We start from the raw sequence: 21,403 nt of genomic DNA, 5'->3' as shown, positions 1-21,403 counted from the left end.
AAAAAAATTAAAAAATAGTATCTACTAAAATTAGACCATATATTTTTATCTTAATATTTGTTATTTTTGTAAAAAAATAAAATAGATATAAAATGTTAAATTAACTATTGATATTTTAAATTAACTTGACAACTTATATGAGACTCACTTAAATTTTTTCCATAAGTATTTTTTTATAGAATTTTTGTTATATCAATTTTAATTAGTTATTATAAGTCATTTAAGACATGTTTTTTTTTTGCTACTTCAATCTTGATTTTACAATATCACCCCTGATTAATTATTATGATTATTCAAGCACTAAAAATTTAATAATATTTCACAAAAAAAATAAAATAGACAAAAAATGATATGTCAGCGTAAAAATTTATTTGATTATCGAAATTATATTAGTGCACATATATTGGGATAGAACAAATAAAGACGTAAAATAACATATATTATTTAAAACTGAGACAAAAATTATTTTAAATCACAATAATTAATAAATATATATATATATATATATATATATATATATATATATATATATTGTCTGTGTCACATAAATTAGGACACAGAGAGTATTCATATTATTGAGAAAATATGTAAAACATATTATAAATCACATAATTAACAGTTTAAAAATTTATGAATATAAAATATTTGGATAATTTCTAAATTATACCAATGTCACTTAAATTGAATAGAAGAAAAAGTATTATATAATACAATAATTAAAAATTTAAATTATTGTAATGATTGATTATCTAAATTCTATTTGTATCATATAATTAATATTAAAAAATAATATATATTGGGTTCGTGCTAGCACGAGCTGTCAATATCTAGTATATATATAAATATTTAAAATAAAAGTATGAAAAGCAAAAAAAAAATTAAAGTAATTATTGAGAGATCAAATAATTTATCACTGTCATTAATCTTCTGTAAATACATAATATAGTGATTTATTAAATACTCAATTTTACGTATTTAATTTAGTGAGAGACTTCCCTCGCTATATTGGAAAAAAATTATAAAGTAATACTATATATCATATCGAGGGACTACTTGGATAACTTCTATTATATTTTTGTTTATTTTTTAATTAATAAATTATTGGTACCAGCCAAAAAAATAATACTTATTATATTTAAATTTTATGAAATATTAATTTAGTTTTTATTATTTAGCGAGAGAGAGTCCCTCGCTATAGTAAATTTAATATCAATTTTTTATCATCGCCATAATTTAGTGAGGGACATCCCTCCTTACCTTCTAAGAAAAATTAATAATTAAAATATTTGACTTAAGTGAGGGATAACATCGCAAAGTCCCTTGCAATAGCGACATATATTTTGTCCCTCGCTAACCTTGGCAGCTAATAGCCAAGTTTTTAGTAGTGTTTCTTCTTCTCCGAAGTAGAAAAACTGCTTTTGATTCTTTTTAAAAACACTTTTACAAGTTTACCAAACAACTTTTTCTTAAAAGAAAATATTTTTTTCTCAAAATAAGTTTTTTTTTCCCCTCAAAACAATTGCTTTTTTTGAGAAAAAGGCAATCTCAAACAAGCTATGAGCCCGTTAAGTTGTTGCATCTCTTTGTACTTCATTCATTTATATTTTACTTTTACCCATTAATTAACATCTCACACCATTTAAGAAATTATAATTAAAGGTGTATTTTACTAAATTAATTTTATTAATAATATTTTAAAACTTTAAATTTCAGTACTACTATCTTACATAATTTTATTAATTTCATAAATTGAACAAGTAAATTGAAACCACTAATTTTAACAAGAGGTCTAAATTAATAAAATGAAATGGAGAGTGTACTATTTAAGACTCCATCCGATTTTAGTTTTCTTTTTTTCAATTAAATTTTTGCGGATGTTGTGCCTTATATTAATTCTAGAAATAGAAATTAGTCTGGCCATGAGCCTAATTCAAAAAACAAAAAATGGAAGAAGAAAAATAAAACACTTGTAAAATGATTGGGTCGGGCTATCTAATTTTTTACCTCTACTCCCAAACTTATAATAGCTTATGGAATACATTTTTCATTTGCCTCTCCGTTTTTTTATTTTCTTCAACAATTCCAAGATATTCTTTGCTAGCTCCTACCTGAATTGTCGCTTTCATTTTCTCCTTCTCCAGGTCATCAATAAGCTAAGTTTTGAGCTTCCTATGTTCATCCTTCACACATAAGAATCTTCACTGTGCCAAGGCAATCATTGTGTTTTTCTTTTTTTGTTTCTTTTATTCCTTCTTATCCTGTTGATTTCCTCTTAACAAGGTGTTTAGGATTTGTCCACCTCAAAGTGGATTCGAAGAAGGCAGCCATCGGAGTTCGCAGCTCTTCCATCTATAAATCCTGCATGTCTTCTCTATTTTTCCTCCATTTCAGTACTCTTATAGCCCTAAGAATCTTTTCATGTACCTTTACTAGTTGTATCATGGAATAGATTGCCCTCTACATGTATAAGATAGGGCATGTAGTTGACCTTCTGTGGAAGAAATCAGATCTGACGTCGAGCCACTTTATTTTAGGTGAAAATTTTTGTATGCTAACATAGTTTAGTCGAAAAGCAACTTTTATGTCCCTATAAATCAGGCATACTCTTATGTTAATATTTATGTTGCTCTCTTTCTTCATGTTCCCATAGATCTTCTAATTATGTGACTCTGCTTGTGCTGCAATCTGATGTTGGTGGTTTTACTTGTGCTTTTTCTGATTGTTGATATTTGCAATTTACCTGTGTTTAAAATCCTTCTTTCTTCCCCTGGAATAACTATGCGTGAGTTAAATTTCATCATGTTGTTTCTTTGTTCTGCTAGGTTAGCAAGATAATCTGCTAGTTGATTTTATTTTCGAAATATGTGTTGGAATGCAGCCCTCTACTTTTCTGCCTCCCTCTTAATTTATTTAACCATTTCTATTATTTTCCAAGGCACTTGCCAGACTTTCGTTATGATGTTTAGTATTACTAAGGAGTTTGTATCAATGACAACTCTTTGTATTCTCCGGCTAGAGCAATATATTAAGGCTTTTAGAATTTCATTAGCTTCAGCTGTCATGTTTGTGGCTATACCCATTACTCCTGCATTAGCATGTATTAAGTCCCTTTTTGTGATCTCTGAGACAGAAATCATAAGAACTGACTCCAGGATTCCCTTTACTAGATCTATTTGTATTATACTTTACGCTTCCTACACCTGGTATCTCTCACCTCATCACATAGTGATGAAGTCTAGGCTTATAACTTCCTAAAAATTTGATCAGCTCCCTTCATTCCAATGACTGTATTTTCAACCATGGTTACAACATTATCAATATCTGATGCATGTGTATTTGGATGTGTTGCACCATCAAGGTTAGACTAGTATCTCATTCATATTTTCTGGTGTTTCTTTTCCTCCACAACTCCCGCTTAACTAGTATTGTTATAGCTCTATAAACATGTTTTAGTTTGCACTTGCTTCCTTGCTCCACCCCTCCATGATTAGTTGATTCAGTTACATGTCTTCTATGTTTATACCGATACAAATAGCAAACTTCTATGTGTCATTGTATCCTCTTTAGCCTCTGTACAACACCAGCATTTGAAAATCAACTCAATTCTCATTTGTTGTAGATTATCATCAGTAGCTATTTTTCCTTTCCACACTCTCCACTGAAAAAAAATTATCTTGAAAGGAAGGACCTTCCTTCAAATATACTCATAAATTTCTTTTACATATTTTTTATTCATAACATACTCCCATGCTGACTTAACTAAAAATTTACCATATGGGGTTCCCATCCACCATGCTCTACCCTCTTTCTCTTCTGTAATATTAGGGCAAACATTATAAATAATGTGCTTCACCATTTCCTCCGATAGTACTTGTTACAACCTTTCTATGTTTACTCTGCTTCCACTGATAAACTCTTTTAATTCAGTTTCCTCCTCACCTCTGTTGTCCTCCTCTACATAATATAAAGCTCTTCTTCCTGTCCAGTTTTCAAATCAAAAGCTTGTACTTCCACTCTTAATTTGCCACCAAATATTGTGTTTTATTTCTTCTCTCATCTGTATCATCTTCCTCCATACATATGATGTTTCTGTGCTCTGTGCCAATAATGGGTGCCTCTTCTTATAATACTTGTTCCGCATTAATTCACTCCATAAAGAATTTGTGGAAGTTCTAAAATGTCATCATAATTTTGCAAATAAAGCATCTGTTACATGATGCGGTGACCTGAAGCCAACTCTTCCTTCTTTTCTTAGCAAAGACATCTGCCCCCATGCCACTCTGTGTTTGCTCTTTGTTCTTTCAGTGTTACCCCAAAAGAATTTTTCTATAATTTTATGAATCTAATCAATTACTCCTTTTGGTAGATTCATTGCGGGCAGTAAGTAGATGGTATTGATTATAGAATATGAGCAATTACAGTGTACTTCCCTCCATAAAAAAGTAACTTGTTCTGCCACAATATTATTCTTTCCAATCTTTTTTATAAGTTCTTCAAAGTGAGGTTTCTATTTCTTCTCATAGAAGATAGGACATCCCAAATATGTGAATGGAAAGGATCCTTGTCCTACCCTGTGATTTTTCTCAACCTCATGCAAATATAGAAAAATTTTATTCAAGTTTATCAACTGCCTTGAGATTTTCTCATATCTCCTTAACACCTCCAGTATCTTTTTGATTGACTTCTTGTGTTCAGAGCAAAATAGAATTGTATCATCTGAATATGATAAATGATTAATCTGTTCACTCTATTTAGGTAGCTCAAAACCTGCAAACTCTCTATCTTCATGGTTATTCAGTCCTTTGGCTAGAACCTCTACAACAATAACAAAAAAGGGTTAGAGAGAAAGAGTTACCCTATTTCAATTCTCTACTTGAAGTAAAGAATTCATGAGATTGTCCATTAACTAGTATTGAGTATCAATTATTGGACACCAATCTTTAAATCGTAGCTGTCATTCTTTCTCCAAAATCAAACTTTTCCATCACCTTAGTAAGATAAATTCAAGATACCTTATCATATGCTTTTGCCATAATCAATTTGACAACTACATTATGATACTTGTTCCTTTTTATTGATATCCCTGATGATATCCTGAGCAAGGAAGACATTCTTTGCAATGTTTCTACCTTTTATGAATTCTGATTGATTCTTAGAAATTACTCTAGGAAGAAATTCAATTAACCTTCCATGTATGACTCTGAAAATAGCTTTATTGACAAAAGTACTCAAATTAATTGGCCTGAGGTCTGAGAATCTGCTCACTATTTTCTTTTTTAGAATCAACACCAAATTAGTGTGTGTGATGTATTACGCAGTTCATAGCCACAAAAGAAATCCATTACCAATTTCAATATATCCTTCTTTACTATATCCCAGCATATTTGAAAAAAGTCTCTTGAGAAGTCATCTGTTCCACAAGCACTTTCTTTATTAAGATAAAAAACCTCTCTTACCTTTTCCGGCTTCGAGGGTCTGATCATTCTGTCATTATCTTTCTCTGTGATTTTCATTGGAATATTATCCAGTATAGAATAATCTTCAGGTCTATCCACCTTTTTAAACTAATCTTGGAACACTCTAATTGCCTCCTCTCTTATCTCTTATTGGTTTTCCAGTAATATGTACTGATCATTTTCTATTCTCTACAAACTTAATTTTCTTCTTCTTCCCTTCGTATAAACATAATAAAATTTAGTATTTTTGTCCCCCTCGTTATGTCATCTGCTTCTGTGCTGTACTATGTGTTTGTGTGATATCTCGTGACTTGAGCCGGGGGTCTTTCGAAAACAGCCTTTCTACTTCATCAGAGGTAGAGGTATGGATTGCGTACATCTTACCCCCCCAGACCCCACTAAGTGGGAATACACTGGGTTTGTTGTTGTTGTTGTTGTCCCCCTCCTCAAATCATTCCCTACTATTTGCATCCAGTAATCCTCTTCAATCCTTTTGAGTTTTTGTAATTCTACTCTGCTTCTCTCAGTTCTGCCCTATTTTCTTTCAATGAGTTTATTTTCAGTTGCATATCCTTCACTTTCACCAAGTCTTCAGTGGTATTAATTTTCTGAAATATATTCCCATAACTTTTTTTGCTCAATTGCAACAAAGTCTTTTTGAGCCTTTTCATCTTCTAACGAAACACTTTGAAAGGCGATCCTCCAATGCTTCCTTCCCATTTTTTTAAACCTCTTCTTTGAAAGTCTGTGCTTTTTCCAAAAGTGTAAGAATCTGAAAGGCATTATTACTGATTCCTGACTTGTTTTACAAGTGACATGTCATGGGGCATGATCTAATTCATCTCTAATTAAATATAGAACTTCACTTTTTGGGAATTCCTGCATAAATTCTTGATTTTTAAAGACTCTATCTATCCTTTTAAATATAAAATTCTCTTCAATTCTCTCATTTCACTATGTATATAGACTTTCAGAAAAAGGTAACTCTGCCAATACATAGTTGTTTTTATATTGAGAAAAGTCAATCACTTCCTATTGAGTTATAGGTAGTCCACCAAGTTTTTTCAATTCATCAAGTATCACATTAAAACTCCCCTACTATTCATAAAACACCTATTGATTCTGCATTGTTCTCCAAATTCTCTGATAGTTCTAATCTTTCCGATGCACTATATTTTACGTATATTACAGTCATGATAATCTCTTTTTAATTAACTTCATGACAAAGTTGAGCAGTGATTTGCTGATGTGTATCACTCAGGACTTTCTTTTTCCACTCAGAGCTCTAAAACACACATATTTTATTGCAGAAATTTATTGCAACATTCACCATACCTAGTTTTTTTTTTTCTATAAATATCTAGTTCTTGTGGCCCGTGAAAAGGTTTCAAGAGGGCTATAAATGAATAGTGGTATCTCATTTTTAGGTCAAGTACCCTCTCAAAAGAGTTTTGAGTTTGTACTGACCTAATATTCCATAAAAAATGTGGTCCGCCATCGTCTACTCAATGGATTGCTGAGCTACTCCTTGTGTTTATTTGACTTGTTTTTCTGTGGATTGTCTTTGTTTTCTTCCTTCCTGGACTTAATTCCTTCGTATGCGTTGGCGAGAAGTCCCCTTTAGCACTTACCTCATTGATATTTTCTTGTATATCTCCATCTTCTTTTTCATTCCTAATTTGCTCATGTATATCTGCTTCTCCTCCCTTTTGAACCATCTTCATTAACTTTGTGTATGTTAGCTGTGGATCCAGTGGTTTTTTCTCGGATTTATCATCACAAATTTTAGCCTGATGCTCTGAAATAACCTCTTCTCCCTCTCTTTCTTCAACATCTAAGTCTACTACTCTCTTTATTGACACTTACTTCACTTGAATGCATATTAGTAGATTATTGTTGCTCTACCTCTATTGTTTTATCTTTGTGCCTGCATAATTCTCTTGTCCTTTCTTTGTCTTTTTGTGGTCTTTACCCAATTCCTTGTTACTTTTGTTTTTTGAGTTTGTTTTTTCACCTCTTTGTCTGACCTGGCGTTTTGTTGTTTAGTTTGATCTGTTGTCCTACCAAACACCTCTTTTACCCATTGCTTTGTTGTTTTCTTTTTTTTTTTTTGCTATCCGTATTTTCCTTTTTCTTTTTTCTTTTGCACCATTCCTCTTCTGTATGGATATCTCTCTCTTTTGCACCATAGATGCCTATTTGTTATTTGAATGTTTTGTTCTCCTCCTCTTTTCTCTTTGTTGTATCTTGTTTTCTTGGATCATCCTTCTCTACTCCTTGATCTTTTTGTATTGTCTGCTCTATGATGCCCTTTTCTTTATTATTTTCTTTGTTCCATTTCTTCTACTTCTTAGGATATAGTTTAGGATGCAAAATAAAATATTCCTTCTCATTGTGCTCTTGTAATTTACAATTCTTGTAATATTTTGGCGAATAGTCGTAAGAATTGTAATATTTTGACGAATAGTCGTACTTAATCGTGATCCACTTTGCTATTATCTCCCCTGACTTATTTTAATGGCAATGTTAATTTTTTTTGGAAAATCTCCCAATAATTCACTTCTACCTTTACTCGCACACAATTGGGTCTTGTCTTATTAGTTGTTGCTGTATCCACCTGCAATGACTTTTCAACAACTGCTTCTATTGAGAAAATTATTTCTTTCCCAAAGAAATTAGGAGGCAAGGAAGGCAATGAAATCTATGAGCAATTTCAATTTCTATGAGCAATTTAGAAAATTGGCTTTAATAATAGGTTAAACATAGTCCTCCATCTGTGACGCCTTAATTAGTATGTATCTATTGCATAGTAAATCAATGTTCACATCTCCTTTCAACTCACATTCTTTTGGAATCAAATTCCTCAACTCGTGTATTTCTGGTCAACCATACGAAAACTTACCCATCACCATATATGCTAGCTCTTCATTACTTATCATCTGTGAGATCTCCTGTTCCTCCCAAACTGCCCTTGGTTCCCCATGCAAAAAAGTAAAGGTTTTAGTGATAAAGAAACATGTTTTGTCGATAGGATTGCAGGATAGCTGCATTGTTTCTTCCAGGGTCTGTGTTACTATTAGCATAGTTCCTTCCAGGGTCTGTTTTACTTTTAGCTATTGACTGAGTAGACTCCAACGGAGGCTGCCCAATGACCGTCATGGCCATGATCGTCACCGAGAAAATATGTAAAAGATTTCCTAAGGTTTAGAGAGCATTTTTTAGTATTTAAAAAAAACTTTTAACTTTTATGACCTTGGTTTTAGCTTCCTGGATATTAAAAATAAAATTTTCTTTCTTTTATTTATGTACACAATTAAAAAAAAACTTATTATTTTCTTCTACGTTAGCATTTGGCCATAATTTCAAGCCATTTTTAGTGAAATCTTAAGTAAAGTTTTACCATGTGTTTGGTCATAAATTTTAAAAATAAAATAAAATTTTTAAGAAATATATTTTTTGCGCGTAATTTCTAAGACTATTCAAATTATTCATGACTTTATATTATCATTTTATGAAAATATTTCATGATAAAAATTAAACTCAAAAATTATAAGCTTCAATCTGCTCATAAATAATTTTGCACATCAATGTAGGAACTGCCAAAATTTTCTCAAGTTGTAAAGGAGCATTCAGTTTTTCTATTTCATTAGTTTTAATAACTGCTATGCAACAATACTACTGGGTGAAAATCATTTTCATCCCGAACTATGCTTTAAAAAATAAACTCTTACCTCAACTTTGTACAATAATCAACCTCCCTCCCCCCTTATTCTATGTAATGCCGATTTTATTCTTGTTATAACAAATATATTTATGTAACACATCTTTATATAATAGATAATTTATTTTTTTACCTAGGTATTTATACCTTTTTATTTAAGTTCATTAACATTATAATTAGAATAATATTTTTTTGAATTTATCACAAAATTTGATGTTATTTTTATAACCTCTATTTCAATGTTATATGCATCAAAAGTGTGAGTGTGTGTGTATATATGTGTGTGTATATATATATAGATATGTATATATATGTGTGTGTGTCTATATATATATATACATATACGCACATACATACATACATACATGTGTATGTATGTGTGTATATTTTTGTATGTGCGTATATATATATGTATGTATATATGTATGTATGTGCGTATATTTTTGTCTTTCTTCATTCTCTTGCTCCATTCGTTTCATATTACTTGGCACTTCTTGATATGAAATATCCCTTAAAGAAATTCAATTAGATGTGTATTTTACTAAACTAACATTATTATCTTTGATTTGAAACTTTAAATTTGACTACTGCTACTTTATACAGTTATTTAATACTAAGAGTAGAAATAAAAAAATATTAAAAACTTTTCTTGATTTCATAAATTGGATTAAATTAAAACAATTACTTTTAGTATGATGGTTAAGTAATATGAAACAACGAAAGTATTGTCAATTGTCTATATATATAAACAAGTTTTGATTGTCGTTAATGAAGCATTACATATATTATAGTTTAAAATCTAAATAAATACAGTCATTAAAAATTTTATCTTAGTTTTTAATTATTTTATTTTTTCCTACATCGAAATATATTTGTATAGTTATTATTGTCTACTATTTTCATCAATATAAATAAATTAGAGTTTGATTATTATTAATAAAAATAATTTTTCTCATTATGCTAATTTACTTCGTTATATAATATCATTAACTTATATATTTAATTAGTATTTCTCACATTTTCATCCAAAAAATAATGTTTATATTTTTATGAATATCTTTTTACATGAACTTTTGAAAAGTAAAAATATCATGATTTTTAAAGAAGTAAAACAAAATATGTTGATAATGAAAGAGTCCAATAGGCATTTTAAAGATTTAATTAGAACAAAGGGAGGAGTTTATTATTGTTCAAAACTGAGAGGAAATTTTAATTTTTAAAGAAAAGTTGGGTTTTCACCCCAATACAATTACATACTTGAGTCAAGTAACAAGGTTTATTAATGGGGGTGCTTGATAAAGAGATATTAGTTAAGACTAATAAATGGTGAGATATGTTTATCTATAATCTATATATATAATATATTAAAAGTGTGAAGACCTTAGAAATGTTGTTTGGATTTTTTGCCTTTCTTTAAAAGTCTTTACTTTAGACAAAATCGACTTTTCACTATTTTTTCTTAATATTTAAGTGTTAAAAATTAATTAAATATATTTATGATTAAACATTTCCTTATTAAATATCATCAAAATTTCACTATTTTTTCATTTTAATAGTTTAAAATTAATTAAACATATTTATGATAAACCTTTCCTTATTAGAACTCATCAAAATTTATGTCAATTAATATTTTTTTTCATTATTTTAAGAATTCTAAATTAAATAAATTTGATTTTAAGAAGATTTAAAAAATCTAGAAATAAATACAAAACTGTTAGAATAAAAAAAATTTAAGAAGTACCAGTATTTTAAAAGTTTTAAGTACATAATAAGAATGTAATCAATGATTTTGTAAGTATTTGAATTTAAAATAAGAAAAGATTTTAAATATATATATAACAAAATAATCGTAATACAAATATGATTCAAATTGATGTGTATCTCTTAATCTGTGACAACAAGGAAAAGAGTTACTATATGACAAACGCAAAAGTGATGATCCATCAATCACTTGAAACTTCTGGCGGTAATATATATATATGTATGTATATTTGTGTTTACATTATTATATTAAAGTGTGAAAGGAGTTTTACACTTTATTAAAATCTCCGCAATAGATGAAATCATTTAATTTTAAATAATCAAACGTTACATATGTGAAGCACGTGCGGTTAAACTTGTAAAATATAAAAGTTTAAGATAAATTTTAAATTCTTAAAAGTTTTCAATGAAAAAATTTGACCCAAATACTAATTTTTTTCTAATGAACATGAGTCAAATAGACATGTGCACGAATCAATTCGGATTGAATTTAGGGTAACTTACATAAATCCCTGAATCTTTAAGTGATATTACATAAAATTCCGTCTATTTTGTTAATTACATTTTATCCCAATTTTTTGAAACAGTGATACATATGTTATATGATGATACAGATAAAAAGTGATACATTTGAAACTAACTAGATATTTATTTAAGGAAATAATAAATTCTCTTTTATTCATTGTATTCTTTTATTTAAGGAAGGATATCTAATTTTTCTCTCTTTTTTAGATTTAATTTAGGTGTTTTAATTATGTTTCTATTTTTTCGTCTTTAATTATGAAAGATATGTTTTTTTGGTCTTTTTTCTCTTTTTTCTTCTTTAATTTCGTTTTTAATTTTAGTCTGCTTTTTTTTAGCTTTAATTTTACTTATGTTTCAATTCTACTTTTAGTCTTTTTTTAAAATATTATTACTTTTGTTTCCTACACTGACTACACAACTACCATTCATTAATAACATATCAATCACCCCATAGTTGAAATAATAATTGTATCTACCATATGAATCACCATAATTTCATATATATCATTCATTAATATCATATGAATCACCCAATAACTGAAATAAATAATTGTATCTACCATATGAATCACCATAATACCATATATATGAATCATCCAATAATTGAAATAAATAATTGTATGAATCACCATAACACTATATATATCACTCATTAATATCATATGAATCACTCAATAATTAAAATAAATAATTGTATCTACCATATGAATCACCATAATACAATATGTATCACACATTAATTTCATATGTATCACCCGTTAAAATCATACAAAATGTATCTATCATATGAATCACCTTAATACCCATAGAATGATGTCATATTTATGAATCAACATTAAAAGAATAAACATGTATGAGTAACTAAATAAATTTATGTATGTATCAATAGATTTTTTTTTAAAATGGGAGAGATTTTAGGAGAAAAAAAAAAGTTGCATGCATTAATGAAGGAGAAAAAATCAGGAAGAAAGATGATTTAAGCATTAATGGTAGAGAAAAAATCAGGAAGGAAGATACTTAATTATTGATAATTAGGGAGATATTTTTGGGAAAAAAATCTTGAATGAGTTAATGGTAGAGTAAAAATAGGATGTGGGGTTTTCTTGATATGTATCAAGAGTAAAGTTGAAAATTGAGATTTTATGTAATTTTTAAAAAGTAAGGCATATTAGGTAATATAGCCTCATAAGTATGGAATTTGTGTAATTTATCCTTGAATTTAGCCATTATCAAATTGAAATTTTGTATTTCGATTTGCTAAATCCTTATTTTAACTCGATTCATTCTAGGTCCAATTCGATTTATTTTTTATTATTACAATTTGATTTGTGAATCGATTTGTTCAAATTTGAAATTTCAACAAGAAACTATTTTCATTTCAATTTAAAACAAACATAATTAAAAAAAATACAGTGAAATCCCACAAGCTGGAAATGGACTCTTCTTTCAATTTTACGTTTTGAACACTAATCACGTAGGCAGTAGGACAATAGTTCACACACATATATATATTATGTATAAATTTTAATTTTCTAATCGATTCGAATTGTAAACACTCAAAATTAAATTCAATTCAAAAAATTGAAATATTTTAAAATTGGATTCGTAAATCTATTCAAATCAAATTATCCAAATTTTTTTTTTTTCTTTGAATCAATTTGAATTCTCAATAAAATGAAACATTTGGAATACAAACTCTTTACATTGGACAGAGAGTATGTTATTCCCCTGTTCGGAGAAGTGATTTTGATAGATAATAATAATACAGAAAAATATAAGAAAAGAAAGAAACGCGTTTTTGAGATTTAGAGAGGAAGGAGGGCTCAGCAAGACAGAAGAGAAATAGCTGTTTTCCCACACACCCTCAAATAAAGCTCTTATCCTATGCACGTGTTGCAATTTTACTGTTCTATTGCGCGTCTTTAGTTTTCCCTGCTTACTACTTTCATAAGTTTTTAAAATTTTTTAATAGTAATAATAAAAATATATATGAGATAATTGCACCCATAGCACCTTAATTTTTCAACAATTGTACGATACTCATTATGCTATTTGAACTTACAACACAACTAACCTCCATTTGTTTTAAGTAAACATGAGGGTACTAACTAACTATTCGGGAAAAAACCAACACTTCATTTTTTCTAACAGCAATAAACATGCACTTTAATAAAGATTAAAAATTTTATCATCATATTAGATTCGGTATTTTTATATATAGGCTTTAGAAACATTTATAAAGAGTGTTAAAATGTATAGTCATTAATATTGCCTCTAAAATAATATATTTAGGGGCAATTAAGCTATTATCATTAATTATTTACGACTAATTTTTTTAATTTTTTTTTTTATGTAGTGTTAGAAACTTGCAACCAACTAATTAAACTAAGATATATAAAATCAAATGGAGTAATACAATTTCTATGGGCAACCTGGATATTGAGAAATAGGGGCAGATGCACAGCTAAAGTTGCGGATTCTCGGGAACACATAATTTTTGTCCGATTCTTGAATTTGTATTGAAAAAATTAATAAATATATAAGAATTATAAGTTGGGAATCCACAAAAAAAGTGTATTATTAATCTAGTGGTAAAAATTATAAGTTAGGAATCCACAACCTTTAAATTCTAGATCCGCCTCTACCGACAAAGTTTTGCTAAAAGGGAAAATAGCAAGGGTATCGAGTGAAATAATAAGTATGCTAATAGCATATTATATAAATTTCTAAATCCCCTCTTGATCTCTTGATCTTTCAGAGTACACTTTCCTTGCTGCAGAATCCTGGAAGCTGCTAATGACAGAATCCTATGTTTGATGTTTCTCTCTCTCTAGCTAGAGAACTGAATCATACTCCGTATGTTTCATAATAAATGAATTGTTGAATTTTGACACATAGATTAACGAAAAAATATTAAAATATAAATTTAACATAACTTTTTATTTTTATCCTAAAAAAAAAAAGTTGACCTTTAATACCTTTTCAAAATTAATTGATTATCAAATTATAAGGGAAAATTTGAAAAAAAATTTAATGATTCATTTATTTTGAAATACCAATAAATACCATAATAATTCACTTATTTCGAAACGAAGGGAATATTATATTATGGGGAGAGAATATTTAGATACAAGATATGATGATGACGACGTCTCTCTTCATTAAGATATGTCATTTTCATAATAATGTGCTAGCTCTTCCTCAATTATTACAATTCGCCCCTAAAAGGACTGCTAATTCTTACTTCTTATTGATTTACTTCTTTTTCGGTCTTTTATTGAATTAGTGTAAAGAGGGATCATAATTTAAACTTTTGCATGTCTAGGTAATATTCTAAAGATGTGGACATATAATTTCTAACTTCTTAAGAATATAACAAAAGCTTAAAAATAATATAAATTTGACATAAAGTTTATCACTAAAATGTTAAAACACTAATTTAAGGTAAATTACGAGCTAGCCCCCTCTACAGACTCAACATATTTTGGAGTGTGAAAAAATGTTGAAGAAATAGACAAATAGACTAAACATTGTTGATAAGATAAAGGTAACAAAATCAGTTCTCGTCAGCTTTAGTGTTATGCAATATTATCCTCGTATTGTGATATCATTTTAACAAAGTAAGAAAAATAAGATCTGTGTGACAAAATAACTAAGGGAAAAGGACACCCACCGGCTATTTTAAAAATAAATAGTCAATATTGGATTAAATTTGTCATATTATGATCAGTCGGCTAAATTAATACTCCTTCCATTTAAAGAAGAATGACCTAATTTGACTTGACACATAGATTAAGAAAATAAAGAAAATTTTGAATCTTGTGGTGTTAAATTAAAGATATATCAAATGTACCAAAATGCTCTTCAATCTTATGGTCTTAAACATGCCGTGTGGAAAGTTAAAATTTAAAAGTTGCTAAAAAAGGAAAGGAATCATTCTTTTTTAAATAAACTAAAAAGGAAAGTAGACCATTCTTTTTTAAATAGAGGAGTCTCATTTAATAGCTATTGGGCTATTTTGATCCTTTCCTGCATATACAATTCTTATACCGAATTGATATAACGCTTATATCATATTAATCCTATTTTTCAAAAGAGACGAAACTATGCATGCATATACAATCCCTATACCAAATTGCTACAACACTTATACCACATCGATATGCTTTTTCAAAAGAGAGGGAGCCTACACACGCGTATATAATGCTTATACCATTTTGATACATTTTTATTTTCTTAAAAAATATAGTAGTGAAATAAAAAAATAGAAAAGCTGAATTCCTTTTTCATAAGAAAAATGGACAATATTTTTTTTAAATGGAACAACAAAAACTTAAAAAAAAAAAAAGACATGGAGAAGAGACACAACCTACAACGAAATTGATAAAAGTAGAAATTAGTTTTGTGGCTAATTACAAATAATTAGTTTGGAATGATTATTATGGTAAAATTATTTTAGAGTGAAGTGTTATTTTTGTCTTTTCTCCAATAATTAAAGAATTATTTTCTTTTGTAAATAGCATAGAACAAAACATACACAATAACATACTCGTGAAATCTCATAATTAAGTGGAGTCTGAAATGATTAGGATGTTCACAAATCTTATAGATTCTTAGCTTAGACAAAAGGTACACAATAGAGAATTACAACAAAAATATGACAACAAAGAAGCAACAAATAATACTACACTTTAAAATTTTAAAAAAATTATGCTATTACTAAATAAAACTATAAATATATATAGTTCATACTATTTCCTTCGCTTCATAATAAATAAATTATTGTATTTTAGCACATATATTAAGAAAAAAACATTAAAGACATAAATTTAACACAACTTTCCATTTTTACCCCCAAAAAGGAAAAAACTGACCTTGTAATCCTTTTCAAAAGTTAATTGATTATCAAATCATAGGGCAAATTAGAAAAAAGATTCAATGATTCACTTATTTTGAAACACCAATAAATACCCCAATAATTCACTTATTTCGAAACAGAGAGAGTATTAATTACTCCCTCTGTTTCATAATAAATGAATTGTTGGATTTTGGCACATAGATTAAGGAAAAAACATTAAAGACATAAATTTAACACAACTTTCCATTTTTACCCCAAAAAAAGAAAAAGTTGATCTCGTAATACCTTTTCAAAAGTTAATTGGTTGTCAAATTATAAGGCTAAATTTGAAAAAAAAATTAACGATTCACCTATTTTGAAACACCAATAAATACCCCAACAATTTACTTATTCCGAAACCGAGGAACTATGAAATAAAGTATATACAAGAAAAGAAGAAAAAATATTTACTACAAATCAGAAATCACTTTGTTGATGTCAATGGGGAAGATAGCTTGTTGTTCAAGTCAAGTAGTCATAAATCCTTGCTGATTTCAAAAATTATAATTTAAAACACTTCTTGACCATTATTTGTATGACTACATATCACTTGATTAATGATAAATGAGAGTTTTGGCTAAATGTTTTATTAGTGTGACTTATCTTTTTTTTTTTAAAACAACTAAAATGAAAATTGAGACAGAAACAAAGAATGTCATGTTAATGTTTCTATAATTAGTTAGTACTACAAATCAGGAATGACTTGGTTAATGGGAATGGGAAGATAACTTACGGTTCAAGTAGTACAGAAAAGATATGAGTATGTACGTACGTACTAGGTACTTCTTTTGAGGATCCTTGCTGGTCAGCATATGCCATATGGTTTTCCAGACTGCCCCATTTTGCCTTTTACCTCTATCTATACTCCTTTCTGGAAAACTTCGAACTTTTCTTCCTAATTTAATTTCCTATTTTACTATAATTTTTTTTTTTCGCAAGCTGTCAAGAAGCTCTTTAAGAGTCTTTCAAACGAAAGGGGTAAATTTTCATCATTTTTGGTTTAGTATTAAATGTTCCCTAGAGAAAAACTGTATCTCAAACTATAAAATGAAACAGGAGCACATGACATAATAGATTGACCTAGTCTCCATCCGTATGTGATTTTTAAAAAAATTGTATTTACGTGTTTTGTGAATAATCTGCACCTGCTACATAACAAAAGTAAATACTGGAGTTAAAAAAATAGATAGAGGGAGCTACGGGGTGTGTTTGGTACGATGGAAAATGTTTTTCAATTTTCCCTTGTTTGGTTATAATGAAGTGTTGGAAAAATATTTTTCACAATAACTTATTTTCCTCCATTTGATGGAAAATGACTTCCCTCATGGGTCAAGGAAAGTCATTTTTCAGAAAATGACAAATGAGACTTATGACCCCACCCTCATCCCTTTTCCCCACCCTTACAACACCCATATTCACGTGACTTAAAAAATTTACATTTCTCAAAAATTTACATTACTCAAAAATATTTTTCACTGTGCTTTACTTTAATTATTCACTGCTTGAAATAAAAAAAAAGTGAAACCCAATTTTTTTTCATTTCCAATATTCGTTGAATGTATTGTTATTTTCATATTCATAGAGAAAGACTTACCTATATTACTTTTTCTAATTGCATATTTCAACTTGTCATCAATGTAACTTGTTTCACGAGGTTGAATAAGCTTGTCGTTCCGTTATATTTCTATTTATTGTAGTATCTTGAAACACAACTTCAACCTTCAAATACCTTTTAACATCAACATCCTAACTTGAAATACTATTTACTTTTAAACAATATCAATCAATCTATGTCCAATGCCTATTAAAGATGAGAAGCTTCAATAGCTATATATGCAAGTATCTTACTCGAGAGTATTACTCCACTGCTAATTTATGTGATAGACTTTTAAAAAAAATAAAATTATTACAAAATAAATGGATTCGGCTTCTCTTCATTTTCCTTCTCTTCAATTTCCTCAAGTTCCTATTTGAATCATTGATACATGACAAAGATTAAATTTAATGGTTAAGATTTAACTATTCAAAGTAAATCTTTAATCATGATTTAAATAATAATAAAATTATGTTATTTGATTTCAAAAATTATTATAATTCTACAATCCTAACAACATATTATCTTATTCATAAATATATTTGAAAACTTTATCTTCCTAATTGTTTTTTTCTCTAGACAGATCCAACTTTCAATTTTTGTTTGAATTAATCTTTGCATTTTTTTCTTTCAAACTTTCTCTTTAACAATTATCTTTAGAAAATTTATTTCACAACAAAAATATGAAAAAAAAATAGGTGAAATAATATAGCAGAAATAATTGGCTCTCCATTGGATGATGTTTAAAGAAAAAGTTTCCAAAAAAGACAATAAAAAAATAATTAAAAAATAAAATAAAAAGATAAATCTGTGTAGGAACAAAAATTAGGAAGAGTTTTTTTTATATATATATTTATTGAAAAGATAATATGTTGCTAGTATTGTAGGATTATAATAATTTTTTAAACCAAATAACATAGTTTAATTATTATTTAAATCATAATTAAAAATTTACTTTGAACAATTAAATCTTAATCTTTAAATTTAAGTTGTGCCATGTGTTACTAATTTAAGTAAGAACTTGGAAAAATTGGAGAGAAAGAAAATGGAGAGGAGTCGGATCTAAAATAAATAGTATGTTTTATTTATATTTATAATTTAACCTTAAACTTTTTTGTAATCATAATGAGATGAATTATAATCACATAAATATTTAAAATTTATTTTAAAAAATAATTAATTTGTATTTGTTTTAAAGAAATGTTAATTTGTCAAGCTAAGTGCAATATTGTCATTTAGCTGGCGAGAAAAAGGACATTTATCAAGTTCTCCATTCGATCAAAGAACTGGAAAATATCTGTCTTCCACTCTGATGTTTACATGTAGACATAACTCTCTTGACTAAAAGGATCACTTCACTTCAAACCCCCCACCCCGGCCCCCGACCCCCCAACTCAAATTAGCACACCCACCCCATTACACCATCTATAAATAATCATCCCCTCCCTTAACTTCAACATCACTTCATCGATATCCACCTCAAACACACAAAAAAAGAAAAGAAAAACCACCCACGACAAATAAGCAAACAAAAGGAGAAGAAAACTACACTAGTACTCAATCAATCTCTTCATTATTCATTCAAGATTCAGCTAATGGTGAAGACAGAGCAAAAGAGCTTAGCAGAGCCAAGCAAGACATCAATGTCATTGTCATCATCTTCTTCAACTTCAAGTAGCAATAACTACAACATGAAGATGAAGAAGAATAAGTACAAGGGAGTGAGAATGAGAAGCTGGGGTTCATGGGTTTCAGAAATAAGAGCGCCCAATCAGAAAACAAGAATCTGGTTAGGCTCTTATTCAACCCCTGAAGCTGCTGCTAGAGCTTATGATGCTGCCCTTTTATGCCTTAAAGGCCCCTCTGCTTCTCACAATCTCAACTTCCCATTTGACTCCTCTTTCTATCACCACATTGATCACACTTCCACAACTCTATCCCCTAAAGCCATCCAAAGGGTGGCCGCAGCTGCTGCAGCCACTGCAGAAGGTGGCGGAAATCAAAATATAGGGTCAGTGTCATTGTTTGATGACACTAACCTTATTTTATCATCGCCATCTCCACCACTCTCCTCTAAGTCAACTTCTTCTTCTTCGCCGTTAAGTCACGCGGATCAGTTTGATGATTTTTGTTTATTACAAAATTATTCTACTGCTGCTACTACTGCTACTTTTGATCAAGAGATAACAGCTGTGTCAATGATTGAGCAGTGGTACAACTTTGATTCACCAAAGTACAGTGACATGCTAGACGGTACAGTTTTCTTTGATCCGCCTTCAATGGAGGACATTTATTATGAAGAAGGATCTGCAGATATCCCTTTATGGAGTTTTTGCTGATCATCAAGAGCAAAAGAAGATCTCAGTTGAATTATTAACCATATTTGTTAATTATACTTTTACAGAAAATTAAAAATAAACAAACAAAAAATAGAACAATTCTTTTTAGAGGTGATGTCAAGTTAATTTTTTCTTGAACAACATCACTAACTAATTATATTTACATTTATATTAGGGAAGATAGGGGGAAAAATAGGGACAATACAGAGAGAGAAGTCATATTTTCCGGACTCTCCCATGTGAGTTCCTAGAAAATTCCTACTCAGATATATATTCTTTTATAGAAGTGTGTCATATGCTGTGTATCATTTATTGTGTACTCCAACTGCAAAAAAAAATGGTGGGAAAATATTTACTTATATGATTTGTTTTCATTAGACTTTGACTAGCAATGGCATGATTCAATTGAAATTTTCTTCATGATGAATTATTTGAGACTGTTGATGTCTCAAAAGGCATAGGTTGGTCATAAACTCTATTGATTAACAGATTAAGTCTTGATTAACATATATTCATTATTAATTTTTTCAGTTCTCTATTCAAACGCCACTCTCATGTCTCAATAATATTTCGCATGCAGTCACTATAATAACATCATTATACTCAAAACTGGAAATTATATGGAGAAAATATGCTCGTTTTTTCCCAAATTAATATTCACTTTTCAATGTTCTAAAACTAGTTTATCAATTATTAGAAACGTAATTGTTGAGAATATATTGCAAAATCATAAATTAAACTTAAATTTTTAGATGAGATGATCACATACTTCAATGACATAATAAAGCGGGCAAACTAACTGTGATGGAATTTCACCGCTAGCTATTATTAAAAAGAACGCAGAATACTCTTATGCACCTTTGTGCCATATCGGTTTTATAAGTTAGAAACTTCTATTTGCATGTTTGTCATCTGGATCCTTGAACCCATTAAAAAACAATATTTTACCCACTTTGACCGTTGACCTTGCCTATGTGGCATTGAAATGATGACTAGGATAAAGAGAGTGTCGTCACTTGCTTGGGGGTGCGAATAGGGGTCAATTTTTGGCCAATTTTATATTAAAATAATTAAAAAATAAAAATAATATTAATATTAAAAAAATAATTT

At 28.9% G+C, this 21,403-nt stretch overlaps 1 protein-coding gene across 1 annotated transcript; it reads left to right on the top strand.

The window, feature by feature from the left end:
* The first annotated feature begins 19,353 nt into the window (after positions 1-19,353).
* LOC107868077 (ethylene-responsive transcription factor ERF014) lies at positions 19,354-20,652 on the top strand. Its single transcript, XM_016714648.2, has one exon. The coding sequence runs from the start codon at positions 19,550-19,552 to the stop codon at positions 20,291-20,293; it is 744 nt and encodes a 247-aa protein (XP_016570134.1). The 5' UTR covers positions 19,354-19,549; the 3' UTR covers positions 20,294-20,652.
* Positions 20,653-21,403: the final 751 nt, after the last annotated feature.

This window comes from Capsicum annuum, chromosome 4 (genome assembly GCF_002878395.1).
Source record: "Capsicum annuum cultivar UCD-10X-F1 chromosome 4, UCD10Xv1.1, whole genome shotgun sequence".
In the NCBI taxonomy this organism is placed as follows: Eukaryota; Viridiplantae; Streptophyta; class Magnoliopsida; order Solanales; family Solanaceae; genus Capsicum; species Capsicum annuum.
Note: the sequence above shows the minus strand (reverse complement) of the source record. Positions and strands in the feature narration are given on the sequence as shown.

What these genes read in the sequence shown, in the direction of transcription:
- LOC107868077 (XM_016714648.2), top strand. Translation starts at nt 19,550, where the DNA reads ATGGTGAAGACAGAGCAAAAGAGCTTAGCAGAGCCAAGCAAGACATCA.